The sequence below is a fragment of the Melampsora larici-populina genome (assembly GCF_000204055.1).
Source record: "Melampsora larici-populina 98AG31 unplaced genomic scaffold MELLAscaffold_1, whole genome shotgun sequence".
NCBI classification, from domain to species: Eukaryota; Fungi; Basidiomycota; class Pucciniomycetes; order Pucciniales; family Melampsoraceae; genus Melampsora; species Melampsora laricis-populina.
The window spans coordinates 3012558-3030909 of record NW_006768765.1 but is presented as its reverse complement, the minus strand read 5'-3'; the positions used below and the strand labels follow the sequence as shown (position 1 = coordinate 3030909).

At 40.8% G+C, this 18352-nt stretch overlaps 3 protein-coding genes across 3 annotated transcripts; 1 reads left to right on the top strand and 2 right to left on the bottom strand.

The window, feature by feature from the left end:
* Window positions 1-40: 40 nt before the first annotated feature.
* Window positions 41-4802, bottom strand: MELLADRAFT_46455 (uncharacterized protein; the record flags this gene model as incomplete). Its single annotated transcript, XM_007403691.1, has 10 exons — window positions 41-441; window positions 512-577; window positions 660-788; window positions 894-1071; window positions 1146-1480; window positions 1551-1841; window positions 1956-2454; window positions 2545-3202; window positions 3284-3581; window positions 3659-4802. The coding sequence occupies 10 exons, from the start codon at window positions 4800-4802 to the stop codon at window positions 254-256; spliced, it is 3786 nt and encodes a 1261-aa protein (XP_007403753.1).
* A 2929-nt stretch (window positions 4803-7731) lies between these two features.
* Window positions 7732-8995, bottom strand: MELLADRAFT_58699 (uncharacterized protein; the record flags this gene model as incomplete). The annotated part of the gene is made up of 4 exons (XM_007403690.1): window positions 7732-8195; window positions 8251-8467; window positions 8536-8649; window positions 8726-8995. 4 exons carry the CDS (start codon window positions 8993-8995, stop codon window positions 7732-7734), a joined length of 1065 nt encoding a protein of 354 aa, XP_007403752.1.
* A 6547-nt stretch (window positions 8996-15542) lies between these two features.
* On the top strand, window positions 15543-18280 carry MELLADRAFT_76364 (uncharacterized protein; the record flags this gene model as incomplete). The annotated part of the gene is made up of 6 exons (XM_007403872.1): window positions 15543-15777; window positions 15857-16044; window positions 16164-16580; window positions 16657-17233; window positions 17473-17637; window positions 17712-18280. 6 exons carry the CDS (start codon window positions 15663-15665, stop codon window positions 17945-17947), a joined length of 1698 nt encoding a protein of 565 aa, XP_007403934.1.
* Window positions 18281-18352: the final 72 nt, after the last annotated feature.

Genomic DNA, 18352 nt, shown 5'->3' with positions numbered 1-18352 from the left:
AGAAAAGCTATATTCAAGAGCTTCACTTTACTCTAGATTTACACCAGAACCGTTTTCCTTTGCTTTTCTTTCAAAGGAGTGATGTACAATAAATACAAACACTATAATTGCTATCTCGCTATCTATAGCGCCAAAAAAATCTCCTACACATTTCCTCAAACCCCATTTTTTGTTTTTTTTGTATATATCACACCTTCACCAACTTGACATTTCGCAAACCAAGAAAAAAAACCAATGATGATCTTTTATAAATCTAATCATCTTCTAATCCATTGATGTTCAATCTATTTCTTGGTTCATTACCACCATTAAACTCTGCTTGTTCATCTTCATCTTCTTCTTCATCTGATCCTTCATCGGATTCTCCTTCTGATCCTGACACATTCGGTGGTCTTTGTGGTAATGGAACCGAACGTGGCTTTCCAGTCTCATCCACCAAACCTTAATGTACAAACAATGAGAAGATTAGCTAAAGAATTCCGATGGATATTCATTAAGCGAGATAACTTACACTCGAATACGTGGTCGAAATAATCTTGTAGTTCATCAGCTTGAACATACACATATGAGCCCGTCTCTGATCAGATGAAAGACCGAAAAATGAACTTTTCTCAATTTCGACAAACAAAGATATATCAAAAGAGTTCAAAGAAACGTACCGTTGTAGGTTCTTGCATTGTTAAACATCAAATGGATATCATCTTTGAATTGCTTCAAAGTTTTGTACTTATTTTGAATGTTTTTCGAGATTTGTCTCATTGCAATTGGTTTTTTGATAATTTGATAATCTAGTAAATGATCACCAAGCGATAGAAAGAAAAGAGTGAGAAAAGTTCAATGATGAGAATCAAAGCGTTAAAATATATAAGAGAAATGAAACAGATCAAACTCACAATCTTGAAATTGTTTACGATGAACAAGGTCAATGAACAAATTGATCCTTTTCTCCCCAGATTCTGGAGCAATCGGCTTCATCAACGCATCATAACACTCTCTCATCACTTTTCGATACGCATTCAATACCCCATCATCTTCGTCCTCGTGTGCATTCTTTCGCTTCTTGTTGGTACTCTATAAAAGCATTCACAAATGAGACAAACCTTGGTCACCCCAAAATAAGAAACGAGCGAGAAAAAATTTCTCACCTTTCCTTTGCCGCGTTCTTCTTCACCGTCCATTGATCCATCAAACATACCCGCAAACAAACGTTTTCGTTTCTTGTTAGGTTCTGGAGAATTGACAGTACCAGAGTTTGTTCTACTCAATCTCCTTCCTCGACCACCTTCTCCTACAAAATCATCATCCTCGTCGTCTTCCTCTTCCTCTTCATCGTCATCCATCTCACCACCATCGTGTTCCGACGCCATCTTCTTCATCCTATTAGCCGATCGAACTGCTTTTCGACCTCGTTTCTTAGCAATTACTTCTGTCAAATCTTCTTCGTTTTCTAAAGCTTCCAGGAACTGCTCTTCCGTCAAACCTGAGCATCATTAAAACACCAGTTAGTATCGATCAACGATTCAGTAGATGGATACTACAATCTAGCCTACCATCATCATAATGCACCGCATTCCTATTTCGAGGCTTCCTCACTCCTGGTTCCCCTTCTTCCTCCTCTACTGCATTCGGATCCACGACCACCGGTGGGGCAATCTCTTTCGAGTACACATGCGGGAGTTCTTCTACCGTCATCAATCTTTCGGGAACAGGTTCACCGGCCTGACCACGTGGAGTTTGCTTCCAAGCTTCTATAGCGTTCAACGTGCGATCTTTGTCCATCTTGGTAAAGATCTCAAACTCTTCATCTGACCTCTTCAAGATTTCATTCAATTCTTCATCGCCTGGTGTATGCGCAACGATCAGATGATACAAATTCATCAGTACACTGGCACCTACGCAGAAGAACGAGTCGTTTCCCCGAGGGAATGCGCGACGTTAAAAAGAAACCGACTAACCTAATTCATTATCACCCTCTTCTTCATTATCATCATCCTCTAGTAATTCTCTCAAGAACATCTCTCTTTCTTCCGCTGAACTCTTGTGATCAAACCTACCAGCCTGAATAACTTTCTTATCCATATCTAACTTGAATTGAGCTTTACTCATGATATGTTCCTCTACACTTTTACTCGTGATCAATCTCAAGACCCTTACTTCTTTCTTTTGCCCGATCCGATGTGCTCGATCTTGTGCTTGAAGATCTTGATGTGGATTCCAATCTGAATCAAATATGATAACTGTGTCTGCTGTTTGAAGATTCAATCCCAATCCACCAGCTCTAGTGGAGAGGATGAAAAGATGTATATCACATTGTGGATGATTGAACGTCTTGAGTAGATCTGCTCGCTCCTCTGGTTTCGTCATACCGTCTAATCGAAGATTCTTGATTCCACGATAGGCACAGTAATCTTGGAAGATATCCATCACCTGAGTCATTTGGAAGAACATCAGAACCTTGACAAAAATAAGAACAGCAAATCATCAGCTTCAGTCTGACATCATTGCCTTGATTTATCGAATCTGAATAAAGAGATTTCTGCATACTCGATGTCCAGTCGCAAATAGTTTAGGCAAGACTCGATCCAAGAGCTCAAATTTTCCAGCTGCTCGCCAAAGGGTATCATTGGTAGGTTTATCAGGTCCATTGATGGTACGTTCAACTTCTTCAAACGTAAACGGATGATTACAGATCTTCTTGAATTGCATAATCACATTCTGTAAACCTTTCATGATCCCACCAGTCCCATTATTCCCCTTCAGGTTGTTAGCATAACTATCAACATCCGTCCAGATCACCTTGTGAATCTTTAACATGTTGGTCAATTTGAGTTGTAGGCCTGACATCTTGCATTTGATCACTCTCTCCACTTTGTCCGGTAACTCAGACTCGACATCTTTCTTCAATCGTCGAAGTAAAAAGGGCCGAAGCACTTTATGAAGACGACGAATGACGAGGATCGCTTCTTCTTCGTTCAATTCAATCTTATCTTGACCACCCGTGTTAGCAAATGGGGTATTGAACCATTCATCAAACGATTTTACTGAATTGAAGACTTTCGGCAAGACAAAATTTAAAAGAGCCCATAATTCGGGTAAGTTGTTTTGTAACGGGGTACCAGTCAAGATGAGTCGGTAACGAGAGGAGTAATGAGTGGTCAAGGTAAGAGAAAGTTTGGATTGCGTATTCTTCATACGATGTCCCCTATACACAAATTTGATCAGTATTATCAGTAATGAGTTCGGTCTTGCCACTTGATAGCTGCTTATTTAGAGAGTAACTGACTCGTCAATGATCATATGGATCCACTTGATCTTAGATAAGACCGGTCGATCTTTGATGATATATTCATAGGTCGTCAACAGTACTTGAAACTGACCACTGCGAAGCTGCTGAGTTTGAATCTGTTTACGGACGTTGGGGGAGCCTTTGTAGAGAACCACTTTGATCCTTGGTGCCCATTTTTCGAATTCAAGTGTCCAATTAGGCATCGTGGAAAGGGGAACAATCACGAGATATGGACCTGGTTGCTTCTTGTGCTCAATGAGCCAAGTGATGAGTGATATGGTTTGAATGGTTTTTCCTAGACCCTGCATGCAGACAAAACAATCGATCAGGTTAACAATGGGATCAGGAAGCTGTTACGAGTGAGGAAGTCACTAGCCATTTCATCAGCCAGGATACCATTCAGTCGGTTATTGTAAAGAGATACCATCCATTGTAGTCCTTTGACTTGGTAATCCTTGAGGGTACCACCCGTCAGAAGTGAACTTTGCTTCGTCACTTCTTCTTTGATTCGATGTGCAACATTGTAATAATCAGCTTTACCAGCGTCTCCGGATGCCGCACCAGTGGCTGCGTTCGCTTTGTCGTCATCAAAGACTGGTGCAGCACCGAAAGCACTTTCATCGATCGTTGCTGCCGCTGATTGTACACCACTGACAACGATTTGACCGTCTCGATGAACCGCGTCGTTTTGTTGTTGAAGTACAGCTTGACTGAGTGAATCCAAGTATTGATCAGTTTGACGTAAGAGATGGGTGATTCGAGTATCTTTGGCGGTATCAATGAGTTTGAGATAGGCTTCTTCATCATCTGCCTTAAGGGCTTTAAGACGTTCTTTACTGAGTCTTTCGATCCTTCGTTGTTCTTCTTTCTCAGCCTCAACATGAAATTTCAAGACGGACTTCCCAAGTTTCCTGAAAACTTCTTGACTCTCTGCATGAGCAGATTTGAGACGATGAGCATGATTCTCAACAGCTTTGATATAATCAAGATGCTTTTGTTTGGCGCGTTGTTCGCGTTCGGTCTTTTGACGTCGTTCGCACTGTTCAGTGACGCGAGAATCACGCAGGGTAAGCTTTTTGGGGCGTTTGGTCGCTGTGCGATCTGTCACTAAGCTAAGTTTGGTGGCTTGATTGTATCCAGTAACGATTTCTTCGCGTAGGGCGCGCTGACGGTGTAGGAGTCTGAGTGATTTGATAGCAATCAGACTTTTGAGCTTTTGAGAAGTGGCTGTGGAAGAACCTTCAAGTTGAACGGGCGTATCGGGTATGCGGGCGTTCATAGATTCTAGCTCTCCAAGTTCCCATCGGATTCGCCCCTCAATAAACTTTTCTCGTTCAGCTTTCAAAGTGTAAAGATCGAGTCCAGGTGGTAAAAGACTAGGGACCATCCAACCCTTTGGATTTTGTTGACTCGATCCTTGCCAAGAGTCCAGCGCGTAAGGAGCTCCGTTCGGTAAAACAGCTGCTGGATGAAGGTACGCGTTGTAGGGATAAGTTGAAGAATTGACATAATCCATATCAGTCTCTTCATTGAGTGAGCGCGCGGAGTCCTCGGACTGATTCCGTTCGCTTGATGGATCAGATGGACCGATGGCTTGCTTTAGAGAGTCATCGAGGGGTAAATTTCTGGCCAATGTTTTAGTCGCGATGATCTGCGCTCGTAGTTGTTGAGCCTGAGCAGGATCGAGCGGGAATCCAGAAGGGGGAGGTGATGCAATCGAGGATTGAATGTTGGTAGCAGTGTCAGTGGGAAGAGTTGACGCAAGAGGAGCCGTTGGGTTTGATTGAGGATTGGCCATGGCTGTAGAGTTAGGAGGAAGTGAAGCTTGAGTTGGAGGTCCAGAGAGTGATAGATTTGAGATAAGTTGTGGTGATTGAGTTTGTCTTGATGATTGTTGGGTGGCGAAGACTGCTTGCTTCTGAAGCTCTTGAAACCAACCTTCGATTTGAGCAAGTTCAGTTGAGGATTGTACTGTAGCACCCTGACTGATCAAAGTGGTACGTCGCTAGTGTTCGAGTGAGTGTTACAGTTGTAGGAGAGAAAGAGATTAAATTGAGTTTGATTTGTGTACAAAAGAGAAGTTTCAAGCGATAGGATCGAGATGGTAGATTGACTATCTTGGATTTAGAAAACTGAGCGAGAAGAACAGATAAAGAAAACTAATGGAACTCGAAGAGTTAAGAAGCACAGAGAAGGTTTATTCTCATGGTCACTCATACAACCACACCCATACTGGTACTTAAGATGCACTCGAGAAATGCTTTAAACTTTTCTATAAATACTCAAACTATTGAAGAATTGAGATTGGTTTTGATTTGAAGAAAAGATTAACTTACATGTTGTAATGCTATCACCCTTTCCCTCATATTCATATTCATATTCATCTGATTCGGATTCGGATTCGGATTCGGATTCGGATTCGGATTAAAATTCGATCCATTCTGTTGGTTAGATGCCATTGGATTCAATCAACACTCGACCGTTGACCAATCGATCTGGATTCGTAGTTTTAGAATTTAGGACGGAGATGAAGAACTTTCAAGCCGAGCGGTCCGTACGGAGCTATGTATACAGATTTATTATTAATGTGAACAAAAGTCTTATCAAAATCTGCTTCAGTGGATTTGAATACTTTAATTTTGAAATTTCTTTTAATTTTCTTCTTAAACTCTTTTATTTAAAATCGTCCCTATTTCGTTTCACTCTGAAGTCTCTTAAAAATTGCTAATAATCAACCAAACTTAACAAAGTCCCTCGCCAAAGGCCCGAGCCCCAGCGAGGGACTTACCGCATAAACTGAAATCCTGGCGTGAGAAGTGAGCTATATTTGCTCCAAATTCTCTACATCTGTTTGTTTTTTTTATCTCTCAATAAACATGTCTTGCAACAAAGAAAGAAGAAAATGGCCAGGGACCATTACATATTTACCAATTGCAACCGCCTTTCTATCTTGCTGGGAAGTTATCTTTTTGAGTAGTTGAAGATCAATTGTTTTGACCGCTTTCTGAGAAATACAGGCTTTGAGCCGGCTCGCCGCTGCTGAAAAATGAAAACAGACCCATTTTTGATTCCCCAGTAGCCCAAGTTCCAGACCAGATTTGGGGGAGCTTGCAATTGGCTCATATGTAATGAATCTTTGCCATCATCCTTTTATTTACCTCCGAGACCTGTTTATTTAGGAACAAATCGAAGAATTCAAAGTAGCGTTTTTTGTGCCAATACAGGCTACTTCTCACGCCAGGATTCTGTTTTATGCGGTAAGTCCCTCGCTGGAGCTCGGGCCTTTGGCGAGGGACTTTGTTAAGTTTGATAATCAACCATTGTTTTCTTAGGGTGCTCAGCCGGGTCGGATCGGATCAAGCAGCCAAATTGATGTCCGGCTGGTGATCTCATCATACTTGACTCTCATCCCTGAACAACGATTTGTTGACCATCATGACTCCCTAAATCTACCTTCAATGATGAGCATTTACGAGAATAATGGTATCAAATTGAAAAATCGGCTGGCAGAAATATGAGCGCTCAAATGCTTTTCCTGAGCCATCATTGTGTAGCTGCAATGTGAGTGCGGGGGGGGTTATTCTGGAATATCTGATTTGATCACAAATGAGAATATGCAGAAGCAGAGACGAAAGGAACAAGGTGTAAGGTTTTGGCCAATGTAATGCACAAACTATGTATTATGGAATGGATGAATTGAATCCTGACAAGTTGTAGCATTTTGTCATTCATCGCTACCTCATTTTTCCTGCTGCTCTAAGAATTTTACCCAAATTGTTTTGTTGATCACTTTGGTTGGTGAAGATTGATAAGGCCATCAGACAACCCTGTGAAGTAAGCTCCGGTATGAGCTTGATTGTGAGAAGACTCTGACTTGGAAATTGTAGCTCCATGTCTGAGCCATAGTTTCCCGAGCCCTATTTTGGTAAAAAAAATCCTTTGAAGATTGGTACTACATTGATAATCCTTTCCAGCCTTACAATTTCACGTTGCACCACTCAGAGAGCACCACTCTTTTGCATACACAAAATGTGATGCAGTCTAGCCCAACAATCGCCCCCGTGGCCAGAGTCTCGCTATCCACGTGGGTCGCGATGATGAGTGACTCAGATGGAATCGATCTTTAGACTTGCAGAATACATTGTTTTTGGATATAGCGAAACCCAATACAGTATCTCAAGATGACTCGTGGTATACCAGCCCAATGGCAACGCCAGATTCCGTTCGTAAAAGGTAAAAGCAGACAACTTCACAGTTTCGATACTTTTGAAAAACCCCTTTCCGGTGTGAATCATTATCGGTGTACAATTGCTGGTATAAGTGTAGAGAAAAGCCAGCTACCTCAGACAAAAGAAATACATGATGAAAATGAAATGAATTTGACGATAACTTTTGCATCATTGCTCGTAAAAAAACCCATTGAACGAAAAGAACGCCATCACATCTCATTTCGGAACTTCAATCATCGGGTGCAGATTGTGGTTCTCAGCGGCAGACACTTCACTTTTTAACCAATCCCATCTCAAGTCGTCTGGTAAAGCGCAGAAGAAAGCAGCATTTTCTTCGGAGCGTAGTACACATGCTGCAGCCATACGTTGTGATGTGTTTTCGAATTGTTCCTTAGACGCTTCTCCAAATATCAGGAGTGCTTCCTTCATATTAGGAAATCTTTCGCGTCTGATCATAGCTTCTAGTCTGCGTTCCAAGGCGTCGTGTGCCTCTTGCTTGATTCGGTCTTCTTCCAACTTACATGCTTGCTGTAGTGATTCAGTAAGGATAAAGGACTGGCTAGAGCACATTCGTTTCGGGTCCTGAACGTGGATCAGATCAGTCGAGCCAGTGTCGGATCCACCAGGAGGTCGACTGGTATCTTTCTCGTATGATAAGTCGTGAGAAACGGGTAAGGACCCTGGATTCGATGTATGTCAGCGACGGAAACTAGGAGAGGGTTGACAATAACTGACCATTGAGTTCGGCATGTTGCATGATGTGAGGGTTGTAGGGGGTAGAGCTCGGTAGCTGCGGATTGACCATAACATCTGGTTGAACTAGCAATGGTGATCCAAATGCTTGGGAGGCATTGCGTTTGCGCCCGGATCCTGAGGGTTCGCCAACCAATTTGTCGAGGACATCGTAAAGTGGGAATCCTCGGTCGCGGAACAGTTTTGCCTTGGGACGTGCCTGGCAAGATAGTAAAGTAAGCGAGATGTGAATGATGAATACAATGAAAGTGAAGATAAGAAATTCACTTTAAGATATTCATCCCAGACAGCAGCAGAGCCAGTGACCGTATGAGTTGAATCGTCCCATTGGAAACCAGGATGAGAACGCAGTTCGCGTACTGTGTTATATTGGGATTTTAACTGAAAGAGTCGAAAAATAAAGTCAACATCAATACTGTAGTTATCGGTAATGCATTATGAGATCATGTTGATTTACAATTTGAAAATGATTCTTGAGTTGTTCACGAGTCCATTGACCGTGATACTTTTTGATGAATTCGCTCGTCACTTCCGCCCAAGCTTCCCTTCTAAAACCAGATTCGGAGCGCTTACCCAAATGAACTTGAGTTTGAAGTAATTCGATTAAAGTTCGACTCCTTGGCTCAGACCAAGAAGCCGAAGTTAAGGAGGGAGAGTTATTTGGAGTCCCGATAAACTTGGGATCATTTTGGGGAGGACCAGAGAGGACTGGAAGGATTGAAGACATCTAGAGTATGTTCAATAACTTTTGTTGATTTTTTAATTGAGACACAAAATGGCTGGATAACTGAGGAAATCGATCAAGTGGCGAGAGTATGCTGAGTCGAAATAATTCAGATTGAAGAAATGTAGTTTGTAACTCGTTTTGTAATTCCAGTCGGATTTATGGATTTTTTGCGAATGTTTTTTTCTAAAATACAGTCAACAGTATTTAATCATATAACGTGACAGAGCGTGATAGGTTTTTGCAGTTTTCCAACCCTAAAACTGTCCAGCTTTACACAGGGCTGTCCCCCGGGGCCGGCCTCCATGCAAAGCTCCTTTTTGAACGCACATGACACTGCTGTGCATCGCTCCAAACAAGACCTTTATATATGTAGTAGGTCCAAACTCTCATATATGGAGTCAGCTCTCCCCTGTTGTGTTTGTCTGCACTCCAGAGACGTGCCCAACCCTTTGCCCAGGAATTGTGTGTTTTTATGCCTAGGGTCAAGTCTAGAATTCACAAAAGCGGCTTGTTGAGATAGATATGGGATGCCAGATATTGTGACTGGATGAAAACCTAACTTAACCAAGTCCCTCCTCAAAGTGCAGACATTCTCTAAAGCCTGTGGGAGGGGAATTACAACTTAAACACAATTCACGCGTGATAAGAACACAAAATTTTGGTTTCTTGACTGTTTTGGATTCCATCTGCCTCAAACACTCTGCCACACACCGGTTTGGGAATTGTCAGAAAGCTATTTTCTTCTGTATCTTGTGCATATTCTTTCTGCAAAACTCTGCATCATTGATAAGAAGTTGTAGCAATGAAATGAGATTAAATCAACGCAACTTTGGGATATCTTGATCACACAACTGCAGTGACAACTGGCTCTCAAGAACTGATTTGACCCACATGAATATGTATGTATAAGTAGTTGCAGCAGATTTGTATGCAAGTATCTTGATTTATCAAATAATTAATCCGCTTGATTCTTGGGTTCTGGAGCAGCTCAGAACAATCTGAAGAGGGAAAAAGAACTGGAAAAATTTGCCTGTCATATTTCACAAGAGCACCTTGAAGTTCCAGACTGTGTGAAGTGGTGAGATCAATGTATAGAGATGGTCACCACCAAAGCAAAAATCCTATCAGGCTTTGGAGTATGTTTAAGTTGCCAGCCCCCCCTCTGCAGGCTCTGGGGACATCTCAGTGGTTGCTGGAGCTAGTGGTAAGCTAGGATGAAATCAGAGTGATGTAGAAGACCATGTGGTGATTTAGAGCTGTGTGAACAAATTCCTAAGTAGTGGAGCATATTATGGTGACAGTTTGATATATGTGAACCTTTATTTGATTGCAGCCTGAACCTTCTATGAACAAACCCATTCCCAATTGTTATTCATTCTGAATCTTGATTTCTGTGTAGGACAAGACTTTCTGGTACAACTCTGTGAGTCAAACAAATTGAAAATAAGGGCTTTGATTCAAATACATGTACATTCAAGATGAGCTTTATATCAGTCAATGAACATAACAGATGATGGGATAATTGATAATAAATACAATATGATGAGACAGTTCTTATCACCACACTGTCACATTTGAGATAGGATAAATTCAGGATATACAAATCATTTGCAGTGACTGCATACATGCAGTATCACACATAAGAAACACAAGAAAACAAAAGCTGCTCAACCCCAAAGTGAAACAAACTATTAGACTAACAATGTATGATCCTAGTGAAAGTCAAGTTGATACAGAGATGCAGATGAGGGAGTTTAGACTGAGTGGCAGGCATGATTACACTTGATGGTATCCTCAGGCAATGGCAATTAGGCCAGATTCTTGCTGCTAGATCTGGATTTGGCTAGTGTCACTGGGCATAATCCAGGGAAGTGCGTGTCTTTGAAATTTCTTCTCCAACACATGGTATTATCAACACAAAAGCTGTGAAGTGAGTTTGGGGATGTCTTAGGTGACAGAAGTCAATGAAGCTTGACAGAACTTGGGATCATCTGTTGAACATTCAGTGAAGATTTGCCACCATGAAAAGAGTGGGTACCAAATTCAAACAGAAAAATGATGTGTCAATTGGGACTTCTTGACCACCAGCCTGACCACCAGCCATGACTACTTGAATGTGATATGATGTGACATTATCAACTGTCAGAGGAGTGCCAGTACCATGAAAATCCAGGAAGCTGAGTGACAAGAGTGGATGTGATTCTGTCACACAACCTAACCAGCTCAATCAAAAAAACCTGTGAATTTCCATAAGCCCATTGATTTGAGTTTGGTCTGTATGTAGAAGAATTGATTGAACACAAATCCATATGGCCACTGAGGAACATCTGGCCAATGTCCTTGAGAACCTGAGCCAACACCATGTCTGTCTACCTGGAGCATGCTGACATGCACACACCAAAGACCTTGTGTAGAAGGTGGGTAGGCACTTTGAAGGGGTCTCCAGAGAGTATAAGAGGAGTAAGTTGAACATTCTTTTAATCACTTTGGACTTTATAGTTTGCTCCAAACCCATTGGAAAATATGGTAACCACTGCTCAATCCAATATGATTTGTCTCTTTGAGCTCAACTCAAAGTCTCATCAACCTGAAAAACAGTTCATCAGTTGACCCCAGGCCCCACAGTGATATTATGTTGAGATCATTTTCAAATCTTGTTGAAGTTGCAGTAGTCTCTGGCCTGCCAGTGACTAGTGATTGGGGGCTGTGAAATTTAACACACAACTGTTGGTGTTCAATTGACTCAAGATGTGAAGAAGAAGTGTAGAAAGTTACGAGTAGAAGACGAGGAGTTACAATCAATAAATTACATGTTGAGAAAGCTATGACAAAATGAAAATACTTCTAACCCAATGACGTCAATGAAACTTGGAGCCTTTATAAGATAATTAGTTCTCAATCGTGTAACGTTTCTCTTTCCTCATCTTTGGAAAGAGAAACGTACGTATCATCAATTTCATATTTGTTATTCTTATAATCTTTTTATATTGTGTTCTAAACTAATTCAACATAATGTTATAGTTATCTTTCACTCAGATCATAGAAAGCTCACTTTGATTCGTGTGCTCTAAATCAAATCAATTCATACTATAGGTACTTAATCTTGTTGTTAACATCAGAAGAGTTGATACTTATCTTTCATATTACATTTGTACTTTCTTATTCTTGTTGTAGGTCAGAGTTCATTCCTTATAACAGGATAACTCCAAGTGATCTTATCCAACTTATAGCGCATATCAGATTCCTATTTGTCACAGGAATTGTTATCACAGACCGTATTACAAAGCTTTCAGACATTTTCAACAACAGTCCACACATAACCTAGTTGACCCATCTGACTTATTCATTAGGATAAGCAGCAAACTCCAGGTGGAGTCCAACATTTTGTAACTCCTGGTTCCAGTGCACCTTTGATTATGGATTGGCCTATAAGTTGATGTTCAGGTGGGGTCAGTGGGTCACCCATGGGACTTTACTGTGCCAGTGTCCCCTGTATCAATACACACTGCGCAGATGTAGTATTTTTCCACTATGCAAAATGATTGAAATTAATGTCAAAAGTGATTAAAAATCTTGCGTTAATGCATAAAAATGCACCATTAATGCAGAAAAATGCAGCATCAATGCAGAAAAATGTAGTTTTAATGCACATGCAAAATGGATGCAGAAATCCACCTTTTTCAATTTTGTTTGTCCTTCAGGTCAATCATTTTTCACTTGGGAAGTATACTACATTTGCTCAGTGATAGTGTTTGTACCACTTATGTTTTACCATGTCTTTTTTGTGCAGGAAGCACTGTGGTGCCACTGATCTTGCACATTCTTCTAGGACAGTGCAAAGGGAGGTTTGTTGGATACTATGGGAGTTGGAATCCATACTATACAAGTTCGAATCTCAGTTTTTTAGTCTGAATTGAAGGTTTCAATTTTTTTTTTATTTGGTACTCAAGTGGTTTGAAATCCATGATGGGTTTGTGGTGTTTGAACCAAGGCAACCCTAAGATCAATTTGATGTTTGGTAGTGGAAGTACATAGGCCCTGATGATAAATCTTAAGAAACTGGTTTTATTTTCATTGTCAATTTCTGCTTTGAAAGCCTCAACTTGAGTCAAGGTTTCTTGAGCACCATTAGCCAGACGCACTCCTTGTCCCTTATTCTCTTCAAGTTTGGTTCTACTAGACCTGAGTTATAACACTCTATTTAAATTGTTTGCTGAGAGATAGTTTGCTGCAGCTCTGTTATCTAGGATGGTGTTGAGCAGGAAGTTCCTGAAGTGACTTGTGTAAATGGTAGGGAAGATTTAGGTATGTTGTTGTGAGAAGTTATGTTAACAACATTGAGAGAGAGAGTTTTGATCCTTGAAAGATCTCTCTGTTCTCCAATCCATAGATTGTCTCTTCATCCAGATATTCCATGTCTTTAGGGACTTGTATGCTGATATGTTCTTGTAAGTTTTTTTAGCACTAAGTGGTGTTTAGTGCATGCTGGCATTGACATGTTGATATCTCCAGTCCATCTGCTTCTTTGAGTAGTGGAGTATAGAATTAAGGCCTCTTGGAGTTGATTTGATTGGGGTCTTTGATGTCTAAAGTAAGATAGGTGATACCTTTAGAGATTGTAGAGGGACTACATTTGTTCCCAAATGTTAAACAAGAGTTACACCATCTGCAGGAGAGATCTTAATTTTGGTTCTTCAAGAGTTTTGCCAGAGCTTTGTGCTCTTTCTTCAAATCATCATACTGATCTCTGTTCAATGCTTCTAGACTTCTAAGGTAGTTCTTCTGCATTGTGGTGAGTTTATCCCTAGCTTAGAAATTGAGGTTTATACTGAGATTGGATTCTTGGGAGGCTTTGACAATTGTTCTGTCTGGAGAATGGTGTGGTTTCCATTTTTGAGCTAGTGGAGGGGATCAAATCTATCATAGGTAGCTTTGATTTCTGGCAGTCTACTTTCTGATTGATTGGTTTTCTAAAGTTTGATTTAGAGGAAGTTCTCTTAGGACAACCTCTAATAACATGTATTATCTTGTGGCACATGTAGCATTCTACCTTATATTTATAAATCAAATCCAAGTCCATTGGCCCAGAGGAGTTGGTAACCACGCAAGGTCTTCCAAATGTTGAAGGCTAGTGATGGAAGCTGTTCCAAGGGGAGTGACAATTTCAAGTAAGCTATAAGTAAGAGTCAAGGTTTGATTCAAAGCCTGATGGACCAGCTTACAAGCAAATAGATGATAGTATATACTCTTTCCATCTTAAACATGTTATCAAGAAAACATGCTGTTAGGCCTCCTGGGTATCAATTTAATATTGAGATTCAAGAATCATGGTAGGACGGCTGTTTTCCAAGCTTCATTGATGTTACCCATTCTGTCTCAAGTCAAAGGGGATCATCTAGTATTCCTCACCAATTGCAGAAAATTGCCTGGTTTGGTTGTAATTACTTAAAAAAGTGCTCAAGTATTTGATTGTAATCAGGTGTTCCAGGGTGTTCCGGATCCTCATATTACAATTTGCTATGCTACAACTTGTTAGTTTTTTTCATTAGTATATACAGCTGTTCCAAGAATGGTTGATTGTAAAAAGTTCATCAGCACAGCACATATAACACCTGTAACTGGTTTCACCAATTTTGTCTAAAGTAACATGAACACACCTGGTGTGCACGCCAGCCACAGCCTTGCTGTGTCTGTCAAATCTTACTAACCAATGAGAAAGGGATGTACTCACTGCTTGCCATGAAAGCCAAGCAATGATCATAGATGATTTAACAAGGACACATGATTGTCATGAGAGGATCCTCTTCATTCCATGTTGCTCCACCTTGTGAAAAGAAAAAACTTGATGAAACCAAAACTATGAGTTTTGAAGAATTTTTGAAAGAAGAAAGCAACCATTGCTGGAATGGTTGTAGATTTGCCATACCATGCTAGAATTTGAGTGTTTGTCTCCTTTTGTCATCTAATTGTTTTGGTTATTGAATTGTTTGTGTTCATAAAAGTCTAGTCATTTATCCCTATTAGAGAACATTAGTAATGCATTGATGCCCCAAGGATATTCAAGGTACACAAGCTTGATGCTTAAGCAAAACATAAGGCAAACGCTCTCAGACCTCGCAGCAGAGACACATAATTTACGTTACATGCTATATTTGTGTTGACCCCCAAACTTTGGGAGGGATTCGAGGCAAGAGCAAAGAACACTTCTCTGGAAAGGAGTACTGTAAACTATGCGCAAGAAGAAGGCAAACAACTTTTGTCTCTGGTAAGAATCTTTGGTAGGGAAGGATTGCAAGGAAGGTCGTTTGAGGTAAGTCCCTCGCTGGCTTCAGCCTCACAAGGTGAGTGTGGGACTTTGTTGAGTTAATGGGAGTTGTTGAAGATAGGATGAAAGGATGAAATCCAATATGCAACTGGTGTCAGTGATGATGTGAAACTTGAAAACCGATCCAAATACAGTTCACCAAGATGAAGTGACAGCCGCTGTGAAGATAAAGTTTAATCTTGACTTCATCGTCTCTTCCAGTCTCTTCAATTTCCAGTTCTCCAATCGCAAAACCTTTTACCTACCTTATCAAAATACCCACTTTGACTAAACCTTTAATTTGATAGATAGTTTTTCTTTCTCATTTGAATTCACATTAGGATTTTGAATTTTTAATCGATCATGTCTTCTCACTTCGTCGGACTTCCAATCAGTGTGGAACTTTCAAATGGAAATGTAGTACAAGGAGTGGTTAGTTACATCGATCAAGCGAATGGTAAACTTCATCTCAAGCAAGGTCAGTCTTAATCACCTTTAACCCAATCAAATCTCATCTTAATCTTAGACCGTGAAGCTCAAATTTACATTCACTTCAGCGCGGCTTTGCAGATTCGATGGTACCTTGAGTTCTACTCAAGATGATCTAGTGGTCGATAAGGATTCTGTGAAAGATTTGACTTTACTCAGCGTACGACCAAGTAATTCACCATTGACCAACAATCCGATCAACCAATCTACCCGAGCTCAGGATCCTAATCAGACACCTCATTTGGCGAGACATGCTGTGCGTGTACTCTGGTCTCTCATGACGTCAGAATAATTACTATCTATCAATGTTCTTTTCTAGTGAAGGCACTTTTACTTACGTCCTTCAACGGGAATCTTTGATTGTGCATCATACAGTCAGAACAGATCTCCTCCGCTCACTCTGGTCCACAAATCGTAGCTCAATCCGAACGACATTCCTCCAATCTACCTCACCCTTCGACAAACTCGACGCCCGAAAGCGATCATCTTGGTGATAGTGTGGCTACCCTTACTTCTCCAGCTGCAAACTCACGAACTAAGGTCCCTCGTAGGCGTCGAAAACCGGTGAAGGCACATCAACAACGAGCGTCCCATCTTGCGGTCTCATTTCAGGAAGTTAGTACAGGTGGGGAGAGCAGCTTTTCAGCTAGGGAAGATACAGATGGAGCACCCTCTCCACCCCTTTCACCTGGTGCCTCTGCTGATTACGAATCAAACCCAACGCAAACAAAGTCGGACTTCAGTAAAGATTTTGACTTTCAAGCCGGTTTACAAGCATTCGATAAAGCCAAAGTCAGTCACTTGATTCTTCCCATCCATTGACATGTATGCTGATTGCTATATGTATTGCCGTGTTTGCCTCTTGAAGTTATGGGCAGAAATTGCACTGGTGGACGCTACCGATCCGGCTGATCGACTGGTGGCCTATAACAGAAAGAAACCGATTTCTAAGAATGGAGCTAGCTATGAGACACCCCGATCACGTAATTTGGGACCAAACGAAATGGTTTTATCGGCTCAGGAGCAAGCTGTCAATGGAGTGGCTGTCGCAAGTCCCTCGTTGCAGGCAAATCAGATATCAACGCCATCGCGACTGATTTCTACAGAAGGAAGACCTGTATATCCTGTTACATTTGAGCGTCTTAATCAAGCCTTCAATTTGGCTTCGGTGGAATATGGACCGAATTTAGTACAACGTATCGAAAATGGAGCTCGATCAATCGCCCAATACATTATCAATCTCTTACGAAGACGACACGGTCAAAACAGATCAATGATAGAAAGCTCTGTGATCTCCTTCGTAGTCAGTTGTAATGCAAATAAGGGTTCATCTGCTGTCAGAGCTGCCACCTTACTCGCCAATAAAGGATACACCGTTTGTCTCGTTCTTGCCAATGCCTATGGAGATCGAGCTCACAACGGCACGACTAATGGTACCGCGTACTGTAGGTTATTCAATGATTTGTCATCATACACGCCGGTGATCTAATGCTCAGGAATAGTGTTTCCCTGCGCTGTGCCTTTCGGGCCCAAGTCACGACGTTGACCCACCAATCATTTGAATTTCAACTAAGGCTTTATGATTCCACGGATGCCGCTCTGGTGACTGATCTCCAAGGTAAACCTACTCATGATGTTATTGGTGATTAAAGTCATGATTGAAGAAATGTAATCTTTTTTATAGATCCAGAATTACCATCCTCACCCATGTTGATTGTGGAAGCGCTGGCTGAGAACTCCATCTCACATGTCTCAGACCAGCGAGTCATCAATCAAGATTTGCTTTCATACATTAAAAGAGCTCCGATCCTAAGTATCGACACTCCTAGTTATGTAAATTACGACACTGGTCAGTCCTCTCTAGCAAAAGTCGTATGATATCATTACATCAAGAAGCTTCACTGATCGAATGATATTGTATAGGTGAATTTTTAGTGAATCAAGATTTGATCCCCAAAAGTCAACACCTAATCTGTTTGGCAGCCATACCACAAGGCATCGTAGAACATCCTAATAGACCCAATGAGATCTGTTTAGCAGATCTAACATTACCATCGATTTGTTGGAATGAAGAGAATGGAGAGAAGAAACCAGGTGAAGAGAAGAGAAGAGTACCATCTGTTTGGGGAGATGATTGGATAATGATGTTGAACTTTTGAACACGAAAATGATCTGTTTGTTATTTGTTTGCTTTTTTTGATATATATGTGTGTGATTGTGTGTTCTTCTTTCTGGTTTCATTTGATTGTCACATGTCGTTATGAGCAACCTCTCATTTCAGAGATTTATACATATATATATATATCTTTTATTTTTTTGATTCTTATGTGATTTAAATTTGCAGAGTAAATGTGAATAAGAATCAAACAAGAACGATTGACAATGTTGATATGTTTTTCTTTTCTTTATGATTGAAAGTTTAAGATACATGAAGTGGTTGATTTGTTTTGCGAATGAATGTAAAAAAGTCATATAAACGTCTTTTTTAGTTGATGATGAAATTGTATGAGGAGAGTGGATTTCGAGTGGAGGATGTTGTGATGAGAGTCCAAGAAGAAGGAAAG